The 19756-nt window shown below is 24.3% G+C and overlaps 4 protein-coding genes across 9 annotated transcripts; 3 read left to right on the top strand and 1 right to left on the bottom strand.

Annotated features, from left to right (window-relative positions):
* The first annotated feature begins 170 nt into the window (after positions 1 to 170).
* On the top strand, positions 171 to 8319 carry LOC107996782 (97 kDa heat shock protein). 2 transcript variants are annotated; one of them, XM_062071971.1, is made up of 12 exons: positions 171 to 307; positions 1450 to 1648; positions 2084 to 2440; positions 2543 to 2864; positions 2947 to 3202; positions 3288 to 3418; positions 3488 to 3756; positions 4093 to 4200; positions 5501 to 5626; positions 5723 to 5962; positions 6042 to 6332; positions 6409 to 8319. In XM_062071971.1, exons 1-12 carry the CDS (start codon positions 192 to 194, stop codon positions 6592 to 6594), a joined length of 2601 nt encoding a protein of 866 aa, XP_061927955.1. In that variant the 5' UTR covers positions 171 to 191; the 3' UTR covers positions 6595 to 8319. The 2 variants fall into 2 exon arrangements, with proteins under 2 accessions (XP_061927955.1, XP_061927956.1); XM_062071972.1 differs by lacking the exon at positions 4093 to 4200.
* LOC107996786 (vacuolar ATPase assembly integral membrane protein VMA21 homolog) lies at positions 8305 to 11217 on the bottom strand. Its single transcript, XM_017055007.3, has 3 exons — positions 9383 to 11217; positions 9188 to 9293; positions 8305 to 8500 (listed from the first exon to the last, which is right to left on the bottom strand). Exons 1-3 carry the CDS (start codon positions 9395 to 9397, stop codon positions 8361 to 8363), a joined length of 261 nt encoding a protein of 86 aa, XP_016910496.1. The 5' UTR covers positions 9398 to 11217; the 3' UTR covers positions 8305 to 8360.
* A 216-nt stretch (positions 11218 to 11433) lies between these two features.
* Positions 11434 to 13776, top strand: LOC107996701 (ragulator complex protein LAMTOR1). The gene is made up of 5 exons (XM_017054871.3): positions 11434 to 11785; positions 12014 to 12090; positions 12210 to 12299; positions 12427 to 12625; positions 12732 to 13776. The coding sequence occupies exons 1-5, from the start codon at positions 11741 to 11743 to the stop codon at positions 12819 to 12821; spliced, it is 501 nt and encodes a 166-aa protein (XP_016910360.1). The 5' UTR covers positions 11434 to 11740; the 3' UTR covers positions 12822 to 13776.
* A 678-nt stretch (positions 13777 to 14454) lies between these two features.
* On the top strand, positions 14455 to 18109 carry LOC107996910 (nuclear transcription factor Y subunit alpha). Of its 5 annotated transcripts, none has more exons than XM_017055240.3 (7): positions 14455 to 14624; positions 15379 to 15688; positions 15761 to 15897; positions 16112 to 16285; positions 16360 to 16451; positions 16553 to 16697; positions 16765 to 18109. In XM_017055240.3, the coding sequence occupies exons 2-7, from the start codon at positions 15397 to 15399 to the stop codon at positions 16834 to 16836; spliced, it is 912 nt and encodes a 303-aa protein (XP_016910729.1). In that variant the 5' UTR covers positions 14455 to 14624; positions 15379 to 15396; the 3' UTR covers positions 16837 to 18109. The 5 variants fall into 5 exon arrangements, with proteins under 5 accessions (XP_016910729.1, XP_061927958.1, XP_016910730.1 ...); XM_062071974.1 differs by having other exon boundaries at positions 14463 to 14624; positions 15761 to 15879; XM_017055241.3 differs by having other exon boundaries at positions 14476 to 14972; positions 16556 to 16697.
* The last annotated feature ends 1647 nt before the right edge of the window (positions 18110 to 19756 follow it).

The following is a 19756-nucleotide window of genomic DNA, read 5'->3' as shown; positions in this document are numbered from 1 at the left end:
TCAGACTATTGCGTGAGTGAAGAGCAAGAATTCAGAAAACTTGTGAATTCAGCGTATACAATAAGTACTAACGCGTATTCTAAACAATTATTAATCATTTATACATCCTTTTCGAGAATCGGCATTTAACATTTGATTTAAACACAATAGTTTATTCAATATCATAAAGAAAACGTACTAGTCTATCAGCCATGGCTGCTATGTCCGTGATCGGAATTGACTTCGGTAACGAAAGTTGTTATGTGGCTGTAGCACGCGCAGGAGGCATTGAAACCATAGCTAATGATTATAGTCTTCGAAGTACACCGTAAGTTTTTTTTATTATAATAATCATTTTTTAATGTCTCTCCTTTTTAAAAAGATACCGGTATACACCGGTATCTTTAAATATTCTTATATTACTATTACTATAGTTCTTTTCGTGAACATTTACATAAAAATATAAAAACAATTTAAAAATAGTATATAATTGAATTTTATACAAATAGTATGTAAAGTTAAAAAGACATTATTTGATCAGCCATTTATGTTCAAATTGTTTTATCTACTTAAATATATCGTTTACTTTTATATGACTAAGATGTACAAAAAAGTCCATAGTTATGATCCATGAGTTTTTTTTTTTTTTTTCGAAATTGGTATAGTCATATAAAATGGAATCGATTTACGTCATTAATGTAATAGACAAAGATGCGAGATTACTATTAGGAATAATCTCTATTATAGCTCTTGTATAGTAAAATATAGAAAATATTTGATTTTAATTTACCAAAATTATTTAAGGATTATATATTTATATATATTATTTGTTTTAGACTGAATATTTGATAATTATATATAAATAAATGTCAAAATTTGTTTTGTTTGTTATATCTTTTTAATTATTAATAAAATATCAAAAATAAAAAATTTTTAAATATTACAGTATAATTAAATATTTTGATTATTAATCATATTAAGATAATTTTAATTTTAGTTTTAAAATTTTAAGAAAATTTATTATGATATATATGTATCATTTTAATAAAATTTATATTTTTTATATAAAAAAATTAGTATGTTTTTATATGATATAATATTCTGAAAATTTTTATTTTAATGTTATTTTATTATATGTTATTTTAATATTAATGTTAAAAATTAAATATTAAAAATTTTATATCATAATTTTCTAATCTTATTTCTTTAAATATTTTATTAAATATTTTTCTGAATATTTCTGATAATGTTAAATTTATAATTTTATATTTTTAATATATATTTTTTTTAATATAATAAAAATATAAAAGTAGATATTAAATATAAAAATAGAATATTTTGAAAATATTCAGATTATTTTAAAAATAATTTATATTGTGATATATATATACAGAATATATATTTGATGTAATATTTATACAATATGAAATTTTACTTAAATAAATTGGAATTAATAGACAAATATTTTAGATCATGTGTAGCATTCAGTGGAAAAAATCGAATTCTTGGTGTGGCAGCCAAAAATCAAATGGTAACCAATATGAAAAATACCATTCATGGATTTAAAAGATTATTGGGTAGAAAATATAATGACCCACAAGTACAAAGAGAGCTTCAGATGTTACCTTTTAAGGTAACTCATCAGTCAGATGGAAGTATTGGTATACATGTAAGTTCTTTTCATTAAGAAAACTAATTTTTTTATTATATTAATAAGAAATGTATTTATATTATATTAATTATATTATATTAATAATTAAATTATAAAACATTTGAAGAAGAAAATATTTATATGTATTATTTTATAAAATATTTTATAAAATATAATCATAATAAATACATTTCTAAAAAACAATAGAATTTTTTAAATATTATATATATTTCATGTGATTTAATATTAACTAGATTCAGTCTGGGCATTGTGCCAGATTTCTCACATTTGTGGGAGACTCATATCTTATTTATATCTCTTTAGAGTAGTTAAAACACGATGAATCACATTGTGTGTAATTTGTGCAATAAAAATAATAATGATAAAAGTAATTATTAATACTAATTATTAAGTATGTATGATATTTTGATTATAATTATTTCTAAATTTTAGGTACAATATTTAGGAGAAGAACACATTTTTTCACCTGAACAAATAACTGCAATGTTATTCACAAAATTAAAAGATATATCTGAAACTGCTCTTCAGACTATTGTTAATGACTGTGTTATTTCTGTTCCTTCATATTTCACACAAGCTGAGCGTCAGGCATTGCTTGATGCTGCACGAATTGCTGGTTTAAATGTTCTTAGATTATTTAATGAAACAACAGCTACTGCTTTGTGCTATGGCATCTATAAACAAGATTTACCAGCACCTGAAACATCTCCAAGAAATGTAGTTTTTGTTGATTGTGGATATGCAAGCTTACAAGTGAGCATTTGTGCATTTCACAAAGGAAAATTGAAGGTAATTAATAATTAGTAATATTAATTTAATAATAATAACATATTTGTAGAAAGTAATTAAAAAATAATTTCAGACATAAATGTTATTAAATTTTATTTATAGATGATAGCAAGTGCTGCTGATAGTCAATTAGGTGGAAGGAATATAGATTCTATTTTAGCAGAACACTTTTGTAAAGAATTTCAGTCACGTTATAATATTGATCCACACACCAATCCACGAGCATATATAAGACTATTAGGAGAAGTAGAAAAATTGAAAAAACAAATGTCTGCCAATTCAACAACACTTCCTCTTAATATTGAATGTTTTATGGATGAAAAAGATGTACATGGCGAAATGAAACGAGCAGATATGGAAGCGATGTGTGCACACTTATTTAAACGCGTTGAATCAACTTTACGTCAATGCCTTGAAGATTCTAGTGTGTTTTATTTCTTGATATACTTTGATTTAAAATCAGTTCATCTATCAGTTATATTCTAATTTACAATGTTTTTTTATAGAATTAAAATTAGAAGATATTCATTCAGTTGAATTAGCAGGAGGTTTTAGTCGTGTTCCTGCTATTAAACGATTAGTTGAAGAAGTTTTTGGACGTACTGTATCTACGACGTTAAATCAAGATGAGGCAGTTGCTCGAGGATGTGCACTTCAATGTGCAATGTTAAGTCCTGCCGTTAGAGTTCGTGATTTCTCGGTGACTGATATTCAACCATATCCATTAAAATTAACATGGGATCCTACTCAAGGCGAAGAAGGGTATTTTAATTAATATAATTTTGATATATTATATATAATATCTAATATTTAAAAAGAATATATATTTTTTATTTTTATATTTTAGTGAAATGGAAATTTTTGGACACAATCATCCTGTACCATTTTCAAAAACGTTAACATTTTATCGATCAAATCCATTTACACTCACTGCCAGCTATTCTGTACCACCATCATCATATCCTCAAACTCATATTGGTATGCATTTGATTCTATTTTCTTAATAAATAAATAAGTAGTATTTTTTTTTATATAGTATTTTTATAGGTACATACACAATAAAAAACGTAAAACCAACGCCGGAAGGAGAGCTATCAAAAGTTAAAGTAAAAGTAAGAGTGAACCTGAATGGCATTCTTACTATTGTTTCGGCATCATTAATTGAAAAACGTGAACTTACACAACAAGAAAAAGAAGAAGAGGAAAAACAACAACAACATCAGCAACAACAAAATAATATGGATGTTGATCAGCAGCAAGATAAAAAAGATAAACCTGATCAAGAAGCACAAGCAAATGAACCACCGGCACCTGAGGTATATATATTTATTATATTTCATTTTTTATTCAAACTTTATTATTGCTTAAAATTATTTTCAATTAGCTTATATGTAACATTTTAACATACTTATAAAATTGTTAACTATATTTGTTTAACTATATTATTGTTACTATATTGTTGTTAACTATATTATTTAAGTAATTAGTAATGCCAGAATTACTAAAATCATATTTAAAAATAAAATTTATGGCAAAAATGATAGAATTAAGAAAAATTTATTTTTCTTAGAAATTAACTTTTGTAGAAAAATAGTATTCATAATATGCTTTGAGTGTCTGATGCATGATTATGTGAGTTTGTTGTGGTTTAGGTGAGCATGGATAAAACGCGACGGAACTCAGATGCTGATGATGGTGGAAGAGGTGCGAGGGGTTCTGCCCCTTCCTACTCCTCCAGGATTCTCTCTTGGCTCAGCTCGGTACGCGACACACTATCATTACTTGGACCCATATGTTAACTGAAACATGTGCAATAATTTATGACTTTTGCTTAAATTGTTTTATTGTTATAAATTATAATAGTAATTACGCGAATAGCTTTTCGTGTGTAAAAGTGGCATAAATTTTTTATTTCTTTCATCGCGTCAGCATCATCAATTATCTGTTATATGATCACTGCAATCATAAAATTTAAAATATCCTGCATGATATAAGAATCGCGTATTATATATTTTATATTTATTTATATTATCTTGAAAAATTCTTTTATTAATCATATTTTATCACATTAAGAAAATTAAAATCTGAAAATTTTAGGTTTAATTTAATTTAAAGCTTGTAATAAATCATATTTATTCTTGTATTTTATTTATTTCGAATATATTGTAAATTAATCAGATTTTATTTATGTGTGCTTATAAAGTATAAATTGTTCATGAATTAGAAATTTCCTACGCATTGTAGTTTCTTTAGTGCATGACATTTAGTTATGTTTAAAGTTTCAAAATCTGTGTCGATTTCTTCTGCAAACTCGGTTAATAATATGCGATATATGAACGAAAGTAATATAATTAGAATATTTAATTTTAACAAGATAGAAATTAATATTTTTGTATTTATAAATATAAACATGCATAATATAATTTCATGTAATGTATATGGGTCCAAGATACAGCTGTGTCACGCCGTGCTGTCTGTCTTTGCTCAATTATTCCTTTCACTGGGTCGCAGAAGGAAAAGAGACAGTAATATTTAATAATGCAATAATCTTTAATAAATTGCTAAAATTGTGAAGGCAGGCAATGCGGTTTGATTTTCAATTCGTATAATATTTTGAATTGTAACAGTCATCTTTATATTGAGTATATATTATTTAATATATTTTGAATTTAAAGTAAAACGAATTGAAAATTATTCGCATAAGAATAATGCCCCTCTTTGTCCTCTGCTCATTTCTATCATCACCTGATTTCCAGCTTATGTGTGCCTTTGTTTAAAATGTTTTAATTATTATAATGACATTATTATATTTATTTTATCTATTTTAATTATAAGTTAATACATGTTAAATTATTATTATTCAATTAAAAATTAAATTATTAAATTAAAAAATTTAATTTTAAAAATATTAGATGAGAGAATTAATATAGAATGTTCATTAAGAATGTTCATTATATTTTCTTAATGATTATAATAATATAAATAAGTTTTAATAAATTTGATTGCAGAAATAATTAAACAGATAAAACTATTTCATATCAATATTATATTATTTTTCAGAGCGATGATAAAAATGATGAAAATAAAGGTAAAAAGAAAGTTCCTATTCGTACAATTGATTTGCCAGTAGAAATGCGTGAATATGGACTTTCTCAACGTGACTTTGATGCTGCAGTAGAAAAAGAAGTAAGTTCATATTTACTTACTACAAAATATTAATAGAATTTTTAATAAGATTTGTTTTAATTTGTTTTTCTCTCTCTTTTTTTTTTTTTGTTATAGGCTAAAATGATTGCTGAAGATAAACAAGAAAAAGAACGTGTAGATGCGCGTAATGCATTAGAAGAATATGTTTACGATCTTCGTGCTAAATTATCAGAAGAGGATCAATTATCTACATTTGTTACAGAAATAGATAAAGAAGCACTTTGTCGTACATTAGATGAAACTGAAAATTGGTTATACGAAGAAGGTGAGGATTGTCAACGACAAATTTATTCAGAACGATTAACACGTCTTAAGGTAAGTTACATTGTTTTCATATTAAATATTATTAAGTATTTTTTGTTCAAAATCAAAAATTATTTGTTTCTTTTGTTAGTCACAAGGTGAACCAATTAAAGAAAGACGAGTAGAATATGAAGGTCGAGGTCACGCACTAGATGATTTATCAGCAGCTTTACAACTTGCTAAAAAAGGGGTAGATCTCATTAGAGCATCCAGTGGAAAGGATGATAAATATTCTCATTTAACAGAAGAAGAGGTAAAGAAGGTTGAGAAAGCAGTACATGAAAAATGGACCTGGTTGGAAGAAAAACGCATACTTCTTGCCAGTACACCTCGCACACAACAACCACCAGTTACTGTAGCACAAATTCGTGGAGAAAAATTGGTATGTAAAATATATATAAAAAATTTTATATGAAAATAATAAATTATTATTTACACATTTTTTTTATATTTCATAGACATTGGATAGTATTGTACTACCAATTTTAAATAAACCAAAACCTAAGATTGAACCACCAAAAGAAGAAAAACCTAAAGATAAAACTGGTGAAGATCATCAAAAAAATCAAAATAGCCAAGGTGATGGCCATATTCAGACTAATCAGCAACAACAACCCCAAGAAGAAAAAATGGATGTTGAGTAACAATCATCCTATTTTATGTGTTTTAATGCTATTAAATCTATCACGATTAAAATATCGAAAATTATGTCATCACATAAATCATTTTTATCATGTCACAAAAGCGCCTGATATATTTTTAGTTAGCACATGTGATTGATTGTTTTTTCTCTTCTTCTCCTATCACAATCATCGATGTGATAAGTTTATGTATTTATGATGGACTGTATCATTAATTTAAGTATATTGAAATCTGAAGAATTTTTATCGTAAATCATTAAGAAAAGAACATGTGTATGTTTTAATATAGTAATTTATGTAAGACAATTTCTTTCAAATAAATTATAATAAGTTAAGATTGACGTGAAATTCAAGATATGATTTTTTAAAATTGTTTCATTAATAGTACATTTTCGAAAATTAACCATTTAAATTAAAAGAGCATGACATTTACAATAATCTTATTTCAATTTCAAGAAGTTACAAATATCATATAATTTAATTAAAAAATTCTTCAATTTTTAATATGCTTTTAGAAAAGTATAACAAAATTTATCAGTGAAGTACTCTAAAGAGTTTCCTGATTTCATTGCCAGTAGAAAGATTTAATACATTGTTACTTATAATATATAGGACAAATATTAAGTTAGAGCTAATAACTAAATTAAAATGTGAAGTAGTTAATATCGCTGGCGATCTTATGTATTTAATACAATAAGTATTCATTCCAACACTTTTCTAGGCCGACAGCGAAATATTCTGTCATATAAACTTTTGTTGCATTTACAATACTTAAATAAATTAATATTTCATTAATGAAATTTATTAAGCTTGTTCTAGGTTTTGCTAAAGCTTCGTGTGTTTAAAAGAGCTGCTAACCTAAATCGTGTACAATTTATGATACTTTAATATTATCGAAGCTTTGATGACATGAAATTTCTAAAAATGAAAAATTATAGTTAGGTATATTGTACATAATTAATAGTTTTTCATAAAAGTAAAAAATATTTTCTCGTTTGATCTGTGTTTCAATTAATTTGATATCTTTTTTTGCAATTCTTGCAAAGATATTTTATCTAGAATACTATTCTTCTTCATTCGTACTACTAAAAAAAATCAGTGATATATTGTTATGTTGTATTATATTAATTACAAATTCATTTTGTTATTTATTCTTTCTTGAAGATAAAAAAATACATGGCTTCTATTCAGTATCATTAGGGGCGGATTTGTACTAAACTTTTGTAATAGTTGTTTGTATTTCTTAATTTTTTCTAAAAATTCATATATCAATATATTTTCTACATAGTTATCAAAATTATCTGCCTAGAGAATTATAAATTCGCTCCTGATCTAGTACTGTGATCATAAAGTGCACTATAATTAATTTATCCATCTGATGTGATGTATTGAGGCACTATAAATTATAAAATGTACTACAAGATTTCTCAAATATAAAAGTAAAATATGTATAATGGAATTATATTCCATGTAGATGTATGTATATTGCAAAGTTTGTGCTGTACAATATGCAAATATTGTGTGGGAATGCCATTGCTTTTTTTATTTAGTAATTATGTTCCATTAATTAATACAAGTACAGATAAACTTTCCCTTTGCACAATTCACAGTATTCAATAAAAAAAAAACGAAATATCAACAAAGAAGTAAGCGATTGCAGAATGTAATGCAATATAATGTAACATTTTTTTCCGATAATTATACACGAATAAATATGTTATCCAGAAAGTGTATTTAATTACATACATATTTCAAACAAGAAAAAATGATTAATCTCGTTTTGTTTGTGTCTTTGATTGATCATCGAAATATGCACGATATATAAAAGATCCTAGAGCCACGTGTAATACGAGAATCGCAACAGCAGCTGAATATACGTTACTTGGCACATGATTAAGCCCCAATAAACCTAAAATATAAAAAAATAAAGTATAAAATATATTTCAATTTAAAATTATCAATCTTATATTGAAATTAGATTCGTAAAAAAATAATACAATATTATAATAAATATAATATTAACATATAATCAAAATTATTTATAATTTAGTATACTCAATAATTTATATACAATGAAGGATTGAAAGTTTTCATTCACTATTTTAGAAATAAATTCACAATATATATAATATAGTTATATATTATATATTAAGTAAAAGAAACTATTTTTTAATTTAAAAAAATTTTTTTTTTAGATATCATATCTAAATTTTAGAAAAGACTCCTAAAAATTAAAAATTCAAAAAATACTGGAAACTGATTTCATTTCCTCAAAGAGATTTCTGATTGATAAAAAAAATTGTACAATCCATTATTTATACTTATTATTAATATATTAATATTCTATTATACTTTAAATAAAATTTTCATTAACATTAGGATTTCTGTTATTTTTTTAAAGTTAGTATACAAAAAATTTTGTTGTTCATTATATAATATTGAAAGTATATATAAAGAGCTTAAGATATTAGATTAAAAATTTTTTAAATTTTTATAGATAATATTTATGTAAATATATATTCTTTAACATTTTTTCTAAAAAAATTATAATTTCTATATTTACTAAATATCAAATATTATAATATTTGCTTCATACCATCAAAAATAAAAATCTTGCTAGTAAAAAATGACAATACAGGTAAGGCTATTATTACTACACAGTGGAATAATACTGTTTTAAAAACTTGTAATTCTGGTAATTCCTGAAAATGAAATTATGTATTAAAAATATTATATTTAAATATATATAAATGTACATCATAACAAATTAAAATGATAATAATGACCATACCTTGATATTTGCCATGATATAAATATAATTTATTACTTCTAACTCAAAATTTTAATGAAATTCAACTATGATACAAATTTAACAAAATTAAATGACATGTACATATAATATTATCATTATATTATTAATGTAGAAGAATATAATTTGATATTTATATAAAGTATAAATTGCAGAAGAATTACATAAAAAATTGTAAAATCATTCTTCTTTTTTATTTATGCACTCTGTTTTATTGAAGAACATATATACAATTTTATATATAGTATGTATAATCTACATATAGAGTTATGTAATTTCGTATAGTAAAAAGTTAAATTGATTTCTAATTTTAATGAATAACAATGCAGTAAATTCGTATATTCCTTATGTTTCAAATTGTTAGGTTATGTTATTCAATATCACATAGACAAGATATAGAATAGACTTACATTTTATGGAATTTTAATGTGACATGATCTGAATTACCGATTGTACAAAAAAAATTATAAATCACTATTAATAATGATTGAAATTCAAATTTAAAATTTATATTAATAATCATTAAAATTAATATATATAAATTATTTTTTTTATATATTTTACATATAAAAATTAATTTTAAATTAATTTTAAATTGCAATTAATATTGCAAGAAGTTTATTTTTAGGAAATCAGTAAGATGTATGCTAATACATATATTGCGGATGTCTGTATATAAGTAAAATTTTATGTAATAATAACAATTTCTTTTTGCAAATATTTCGAAAAAGTCGATTAATTATATAAAATTATTCAATATTTTAAAATCATCGAAATTGGAAAGACTATAGCTTTTATATAATTTCACCTTCCAAAGATGTGTCCCATTATGAATATATTAATACTGTATGTAATAATATATTTATAAAAAATATATATATAAATATATAAAAAAGAAACGTGTATAAAACGTGTATAAAAAAATGTATATTCAATAAATTAAATAGATTTTTTTAGATCTTTTAGATCCTATTAAGATTTTTTAATAGGTTAGATAAAGAAGAGACTTGATCGCAGTTGTTTTTTGCACGTATAAATTTTATAAAATAACGATGATTAAGAACAAATCAAAATGAGAGAAAGATAGAGAGAATATGATAAAATTAGGGAATCAATGTCATTTCTAAAATATTGTAGATGAAATAGAATAGACAAAAATAATAAATAGTAGGAAAAATAAAGTAAGTCACTGCCATCTTTTGAGTTATAAAGATATTTTTCACAATAAAATAGAAAGTTAATATTATTTCTTGAAATGAAATATTTTAAAAAGAATTTTTTATATCTAGTCGTAACACTTTTTTTTCTTTTATTTTTTAATTTTTTTCTTTTTAATTCTTATCTTTATATTCTTCGAAATATTTTATAAATGCGACATTTATGAATGACGTGTGATCATAGACGAGATACGGAATATCAATTGAACATATTTTTATCATTTTTTTTTTAAAATTACAATATTTCTTTTAAAATAATCTTTAAAATAATAATCTTTTAGATAATTAAGATAATTAAAATAATAATAAATAAAAAATATTGATATTAGTTTGGTAGATTAGAATATATCTCTAAAATAATGATCTCGTAAAACAAAATATACTTTGATATGACAAATTTTTTGTCTGTTCTTATGTATAAAATGTATATTTCATGTACATCTATAAAGTATTTTGTAATAGAATATTTTTTTCTTTTTTTATTTATAATTTTATATTAAAATTTAATTATAATTTTAAACATTATTAATGTTACAATGTTATTTTATTAGGCCAAATGAATAATGTTAAATATAATAATAAAGAAAAAAATGAAGAAAAATAAAGAATCTCAATACATAACATAAAAAGTGAATTGAATATATATTAAATATATATTAGATCATTAATTCTATTTTATATCTCGTCTATGATTATTATGTCAATTTTTATTTCAAAGATTTTTATATTTATTTAATTTCCTTTCATTCCATTAGTACCTATATATATATTATTATTTCATTCGATTCGATAATATCAAATCGATAATATCAAATTTGATACATAATGATAATCGAGGCTACGTTGTTCCAGGCCTATGTGTTATAAAAATGCATTGAATAAGAAATCTATTCTGTATCTAGTCCGTGGGTGCACATTCATACCTTTTCGTTAACATTTTCGTATCTAGTTAAAAAAAATTGTCACACTTCGCAATATATTTTATTTATGGACAGTGACTGAAGCGCAATATCGGCATTAGAGCTGATTCATTTAATTGTTTACAGGAATGAAGATTAAAAATAATACGTTGTAGCAATACGTATCACTGACGAAAAAAAGTATTAGTAATTAATTTTTAAGTATGGGATGTTGTTACAGTTTCTGTAAAGAAGACAGCGGTCCACAGGTAATAAATTATATTATTGCAATCATATGAAATGTTTTGAAATCTTGATTTACCAGAAGTTAGATATATAAAAGGATACAATTTTTATCATAATTTTGCTTAATCAAATATATAAAATAATTAATATTCTTATATAATTTATATATATATAAATTTAATTAAGTAAAAAAATGGATTTTTTATTTTAAATTATTTAATATAATTTATTTATTTATTTATTTTTTATAGAGTGGAGAAGTAAATGAAAGGACACATTTGTTAGTGGATCCTGTTAGTAATAACACAAATATACCTAGAGTACATAGGTATGTTAAATTTTATATATGTGTGTGTGTGTGTGTGTGTGTGTGTGTATAAAATAATAATATATATATATATTAGCATTAGAAAAGAATTATGAAATTTTTTTGTTTTTTTTTTTTAGTGATGATTATGTTAATCAATATGCAAGTTCAGTACCCAAAAAAACAGATGAACAAAGTGCATTAAATAGAATTTTACATGAAACAGCTGCGTGAGTATTTATTTATTTTTCTAGATTTATATGTTTAAGTTATCTTTTTTATAGTTATTTTATATAATAATATGATTAAAAATGAATTTATTGTTATTAAAAATAATTAAAAAATATTTAATTTCAGTAATGTGATAGATGTTGGAGCATTAGATTCGCACAATTTAGAACAGCATGAATATATGGATAGGTCACGTGCATATTCAAAACGTATAGAAGCTGGAGGTATTAAAGTCCCTGATAGTACATCTTGTCTACTTAAAGATGTTCCTGCCCCAGAAAAAATATTAGCAGCAGATCCTCTTGCAGCTGGAGATCATGGGCTGGTAAATATATATATATATATAATATTTATTGTTATATGTTTAATGTTTACAATTTATTGAACAATTAATTTACTTAAATTTACTTAAACTTAAATTTTATTTACAGATTACAGAAATGCTCAATAAGGCTGTGACAGCATTAGAAGATGTAAATGTTGAACATAAGGAAGATTTAGTAGTTCCTTTCTTATCGTGATCTTTTGGCATTTCCTCAGCAAGATTATATCCTGCATGAGTGAAATCATTGTACTATGTGACATTAAAAAACATGTCTTTTCAAAATCAATTTTCAATAAGTTAATCTGAATTTACTTCAGATTTTACTTGAATATGAATATTGATTATGCATTATAATATGGTGTATTATAAATGAAAGTACAGGTACTATTTCTTAATAACATGTTAAAGTGGCTTGACAGTTTCTGAATATATGAAATTGTTTTAAAATGTTAAAAAATTAAAATATTTCCAAACGACCAGTTTTTAACGAAAGAGCTGAATTTGGTAGTGCTTTTCCATAACTTATATATAATACTGTAAAAAGTTAAAACACTGTTATTAGTCTTCGCTAGGTGTATATCAAGAAACAATATAAAAGGGCTATTTTGTCATAATTTAATAAATGCAATTTACTTATAAATTTATCATTTTTCGCATTGAAATTGCAAAAATTAAATTTTATTGAATCAATAAATAATTTTTTTTAATTTTATCTCAGCACTGAAAACATTTCTAACATAAACATGATAGATAAAATGTAGATTCAATAACAATCAATATTCATAAATGACTGAAATATTTACATTATTTATATTATAAATTGTATATTTTAATTATATTCACATTTTGTTTTTTTATACTATATAAATTTTGTCTCCTTTCTTATTTCATCTTTATTATATTGTTGCAAGATGTGTTTGTATAATGTCTCAAGCAATCAAATTCCTAACTCAAATATAAATTTGTGATATTTATATAAATTAATACTATTATTAATGTTATATTTTCTAATCATTATCACTCTTATATGTATTTTCTTTCTCACAAACAAAATTTGTTAATTTTATATTTTATTAAATGTATAATAATTGTTATTTCACTTATGATTCTTTATTCATTTATATGCGTTAAATAAATGATAAATTGCAAAATGATATATTATTTATGAATAATAATAATTATAATATATAATAATAGTAATTACTTTGAATAAAAGTAATTATAACCAACAGTAAACAATATTCAAATATTGTATAATTGCACTTGTTACATCATTAACACATTGCAACTTATTAAAATAATAAAAACAAATTAATTTATTATTTAAAGTATACATATATAAATACATAAAAATTATCAATATTTCTTATTCATTATTTTATTAAAAAAAATATTTGTTTTATATTTTGTTATATTTAAATATTTCAATATTTTTACATATTATAATTATACAATATATAATTACTTATATAATTACTTTATATTATATATAATTACTTTTCATTTTCTAAAAAATTTTTTACATTTTCATTTGTACATGTACAAATAAAATAAAATACTTAAAAATTTCGATTTTACATAGAATCATTCAATAAATTATTTACTTTTAAATATATTTATATTTATATTTATTTAATCATTATCAATAGTTATCGAATTTTAATTAATAATAAAACGATGAATATCGAGAATTGGTGACTATTATGGATGATGCATTGTAAATCGATTTAAAAGGAAGCGGGAAATAAGCTGTTAGGAACGCGCGAAGTTTGATGAGAGCGCGGGAAGTAGGTAGTGGGGATAAGTCAAGCCAGTAGATTGGTTAGGCACATCATGGCGCGGAGGGGCATCGACCGGTCTGGCATCGGGCTGCTATCGGACTGGCAGGTCCCCCCGTTCAGTGCCACCAATACACAAGAGCCGAGGACTCTCTATCGCCGACCATTGGTCCTCAATTTGCCGACCAATCATTGGGAAAGTGCCCACGAAAATATCCAATGTAAGTCCACAAATTATCAAACATCAACGGGGTACGCGTACGACCGCGCACCGTTGTACGATTAACCGCGTTTTCGTTTTGTGTGCTGTTTCAACTGCGAACTCGTGACTTCTTGAGCTTGAAAAACTCTTTCTGCACGGCCATGTTTGTCAAGACGAGCGTTTCTCGTCCGAAATTCGTGTCGATCCATGGCGAGCATATCGCGTTCAAAGTACTATCCAGCAGACTTGGTCTCCGTTTTGTACATCAACATTTGCCGCGTGTTAAGGATTACAAAAATATGACGTTAATCATGCCGCTGAAAACAGGATACAATATCCTTCGGAAGCGATGTGTGCCCGACAGAAGGTGATGATTATTGTCTGGCCTCAATTCTTTTTTCTACGTCTATTTAACATCTTGCACGTGGGCTTTTAGATCTCAGTGTGCTCGCCACGTTGGCGATCTTTATCAATACTTACAAGATGTAAAATATATAAATAAAATTAAAAAAATCTCTCAGTAATCTAACCTTTCAAAATATGGCATTTATCTTAAACTTTCAAACAAACAAGCAAGATTTTTTGTATATAATTCTCAGATTGCTATATATGATCTTATATTTGAATATATATTTATCCTTATGAAGCATAAATCGTCTTTATCGTGTTAAATTTTTTTGCATTTAAGATTTATATTTTGCATTTTATCAATTTATTTTATAATATAACTGCATTATTTTTGTTATTGTTGTAAATCAATATCTTTTATTTAGCTATAGAAGGAATTTGCAATGGAACAACTGGGAGAAGGACAAGCAGTTGTGGTTGGAAGTGCTGGAGGAACAGTTCAAGTTGTTCAAATGGGTCAAGGAGGTCAAGCAATGATGTTACCACAAGCTATACAAGTAGCAGCACCAAATGGACAAATACAAGTTGTTCCAGTATCTAGTTTAACTGGTACAGGTCAACAAATTGTAATTCAACAACCACAAACACCTCAAATCATTCAAACTCCAGATGGACAAACGTATATTTATCAGCCAGTACAGTTAGAAGGTCAAGTTCAACAAGCACAACCCACAGGTATGAAATTTTTAAATTTGTTTATTTATTAAAATATAAAATTTATCTAATAATTTCATATTTTATGTTTAGTAATTAATATCAATGGAAATCTTATGCAAATTCCTGGAACAGCATCACAAACAACAACCACTGCAGCAACCACAACACCAGTGCAACCTTTAGCAAGCCCTACAGCAACAGCGTCTCAGGCAGGAAATGTTGTCATGGTGATTACTATTAAAATGTCTCTTTCACTTACAGAGTCTGTGTACATATTATACTGACTTGTAGTGATTATAGAGCAACAAAGATAATATATTATTTTTCTTTTTAATCTTTTTATTTAAAAATTTATCTATTTAATGTAATACAAATTAATATTAAATTTAAGTTATTTTTAGAATATATAAATATATATGATTACAATTGCTAATGTTTCAGATGGTACCAGGAAATAGTGGACAGACGCAATTTCAAAGGGTAGCATTGCCAAATGCAGAAGTTTTTGAAGAAGAACCTTTATATGTAAATGCTAAACAATATAGGCGTATATTAAAACGTCGTCAAGCTCGGGCTAAATTAGAAGCTGAAGGAAAAATACCTAAAGAAAGACCAGTAAGTTATATATATATAATAAATAACATTATACATATATTTTACATTAATTTTGAATTAATATCTGCTTGTAGAAATATCTTCATGAATCTCGCCATCGACACGCAATGAATAGAATTCGTGGTGAAGGTGGTAGATTTCATTCTGGTCAAGTAAAGAAAAGAAAGTAAGTTTCTATTTATACCTTCTCTTAATATATTTTCTTATGAAAAACAAACACAGTATCTCATTCATTATTTTACGCATATAAGAGTGTAATGGTTCCAGTAGAACAAACGAAAACGCCATGATTACCCAGCACATCACAACTTCGACCAGCACTAATACCGTTCGTACTATAGCAATAGCAGCAGCAAATATAGGTGTACAGTATCGCGACACAGATAATATGGCCTCCACAATTGTTATTGAAGTAAGTTTTTTTTTAATTAAATACAGAGATTTTAGAGTAAATTGACATGATTATACATTTTTTATAGAAACAAGGTATTCCTCTTCAGGATATGATCTCTGAAAACGATATTGTTACCTCAAACAATTGTTTAATATAGATAAATGTTTAAGTTAAATGATACATGAAAATGATACATGGAAAAAAAATAATAAGTCAAAGAAGAAAAATGTGTCGGTAATGACATCTTGTATGTTTGTATTAGTTTTATATATAGTACAAACATAATTCTTGAAGATAAAATGCTGTGAGAACCATCAAAGTTGTATATATTGCGGTTACGAAAAGTGTTTATGTCTTATATTTTTTTAGCTTTTTTTTACGCATAGCCTAATAAGACTTGATAACACTATTGCATAGTACCACGTCCGGTATAATGAAAAATTAAACTCGAGATTAGATAATATATATTATAACATTTTGGTCAAAAAAAAAAATATATTTGTATTAGTTATAATTAACTTTAAATATTTTATGTATATAAAAGATGTTTGCAGTGTTACATATCGAATCTATAATTTCAAAATATCTAAATTTTTATACAAATCATATCGCTACATGAAATCGAGAGACTGAATTATATAATTTATTGTTACGTGCTGGGTACCATTTTTAGATTAGGTTTTATAAGTAAATTAATCTTAACTTCCATTAAAATAAAAAATAAACAAAATGCAAAGAGTGTATACATCAATAAGATTTTTTGTATAGTTTTATGTGCAAGTACAATTAATTTAATTTGATGAAAGCTTTATGAAATGTAAGTAATTATTAGAATATATTATAAGAAATTACTTGTATTTTTTCCAATAGCTTATGTAAATAATTATTGTTTAATTTTGAGATGTTAACTATTTTGGCAGAATGAAGGAGGCTATATAATGTGTATAATCCATATAGTTGAAAATTTATCATAACAAATAATTCAATTTTATGTTTATGATTAAACTGGAAAGTTAATTATTATATTTTGCTGTTATAAGAACAATGACATTTTTCTAAAATTCTAACATCATGTCTAAGAATATTCAAAGGACAAAAAAAGAATTAATTTTATTTATAGTTAAATACTATTTCATAATATATATTCATATACAGCATCTTCTTTTACAAATGTAAAAATTAAAATAAAAAAAAGAAAGAATGTTTCTTCAAATATAAATATTTTATTAAGCGATTCTAAAATAAGTCGAATTTGTAAATAATTGTAAGTCTACAAATGTAAGAAAGATTTACGTGAAATATGATATTGTGTGTTCAGCGTGGATGTAAACAAGTGTAAATTAATAATTAAATTGGATGAAAATAGGAAATAATATATTTGTAAAATAATTATATGTAAGCAAAACAATACGGGTTGTGTTTTATAATAATTCATGTCTGATGATTTAATTAATGTAATCCTTTTCCTATAATTTATTATTTATTGTAATAAGAGTTTATTAAAAATAATTTTCTTCTAAAAAATACGGATGAAGAGAAAAATAAGACAATTTTTTATTATTATTTTGAATATATTATAAATTATTATTTGCATGAACAACATCAAATAATTCTAGAAGGAAGTACAAATTTTTTCTCTGCTAGAATTTCAGAACATTCAGATGGTGGACTATCAGGTCCTTTAGTATATATTTGAGGTTCTACCGGTAATGGTGCACCATGTAAAAATTCTTCTATTACTTTATTTCCGGTAGCATCTATAGTTGCATTCTTTTCTGAATATCCAGTACTAATAATAATAATAAGTTATATAGTTTAATAATATGTAATAAATTATAATTTAATTATATATATTAATAAATATATTTTTAATATGTAATTATGGATATAATTACCAAAGTTTTAAAAACATACATCATCGGTTATATTTTAACAGCATGTATATCGAAATTGAACGAAACTGTTTAATTTTGTTTTTTTACCTTATACGAAGAATTTCTCTTTCTTTTTCATTTGGTATTAAATTATCCAAAGGTTTCAGTGCTTTTTTTACATGTAACAAATCTTTCGTTACAATTTTCCACGGATTTCTATAAGATTTTTTTTGAACCGTTTCTGATATGACCCAATCTTCCGGTAAAGGTATATCTTTTTTTCTTCCATATATTTTCACGCGAGGTGAATAATCATCTAAATAATTAAATTTTTAATTTTAAATATATTATATTAATGAAATTATACTATCACTTTCAAAACATTAAACCTTTTGAATAATGTAATTGATACATGGTTTGATTCAGTTCATTATCTTTTCTTTCAATTAGATCTTCGTCTGGTACAACTTCCGGAAGAAATTTTTTTAAATGCGAATATTTCTCACGAATCTAATAATTGCAAATCTACATTTATTTTTCTTAATTTTTTTCTAAGTGCTATACAATATAAATGATTTTCAAAATTTTATAAATTAAATGAAATAATATAAAAAATTATATAATATGAAATTATATGAAATAATTTATTACAAAGTATATAATATAATATGTTAATTTAAATTATTGTTACTTGTTTACTCTATTTAAGTTTTCCTGAGGGTCCTCGCTTTGTTCACTTAAAGGAAGCATTTCATTTTTTCGTCGTGTATTGAGACACTTTTTGTAAGGACCATTTAAAATATTCAATGGTGGAGGGTAAGGTGGTTCCGGTCTGCATTCTTTTGGTCTACGACCTTCTTTCGATTGAAAATCTTTTTTATACGTCGTTATAAAATCACGTGTCTCGTCTTCCACTTCCAAAAGCATGATTTTTTATTTAAAATAAATACATTATAAAATTTTTTCGCAATTATTGAGACGAGATAAGATTACAAAATCTTGAAGTTGGCAACTTTTGATTTAAGAAAAAAAAAAAAAAAAAAAAAAAAAAATTTAGATATAGATTTAGAAAGTTTTCAAAATTTTTCTTTGATAGAAATAATTATGATTGATAAAATTCATGACATAAAAAAGTTAACGATTACAAAAATTATAAAATAAATTAACGAAAAAGAATTCGAAAAATAAATCTCTTCTATTTGT

Source organism: Apis cerana, linkage group LG2 (assembly GCF_029169275.1).
Source record: "Apis cerana isolate GH-2021 linkage group LG2, AcerK_1.0, whole genome shotgun sequence".
Classification (NCBI taxonomy): domain Eukaryota; kingdom Metazoa; phylum Arthropoda; class Insecta; order Hymenoptera; family Apidae; genus Apis; species Apis cerana.
The sequence above is the reverse complement of the archived record's forward strand: the minus strand, read 5'-3'. Positions and strand labels throughout refer to the sequence as shown.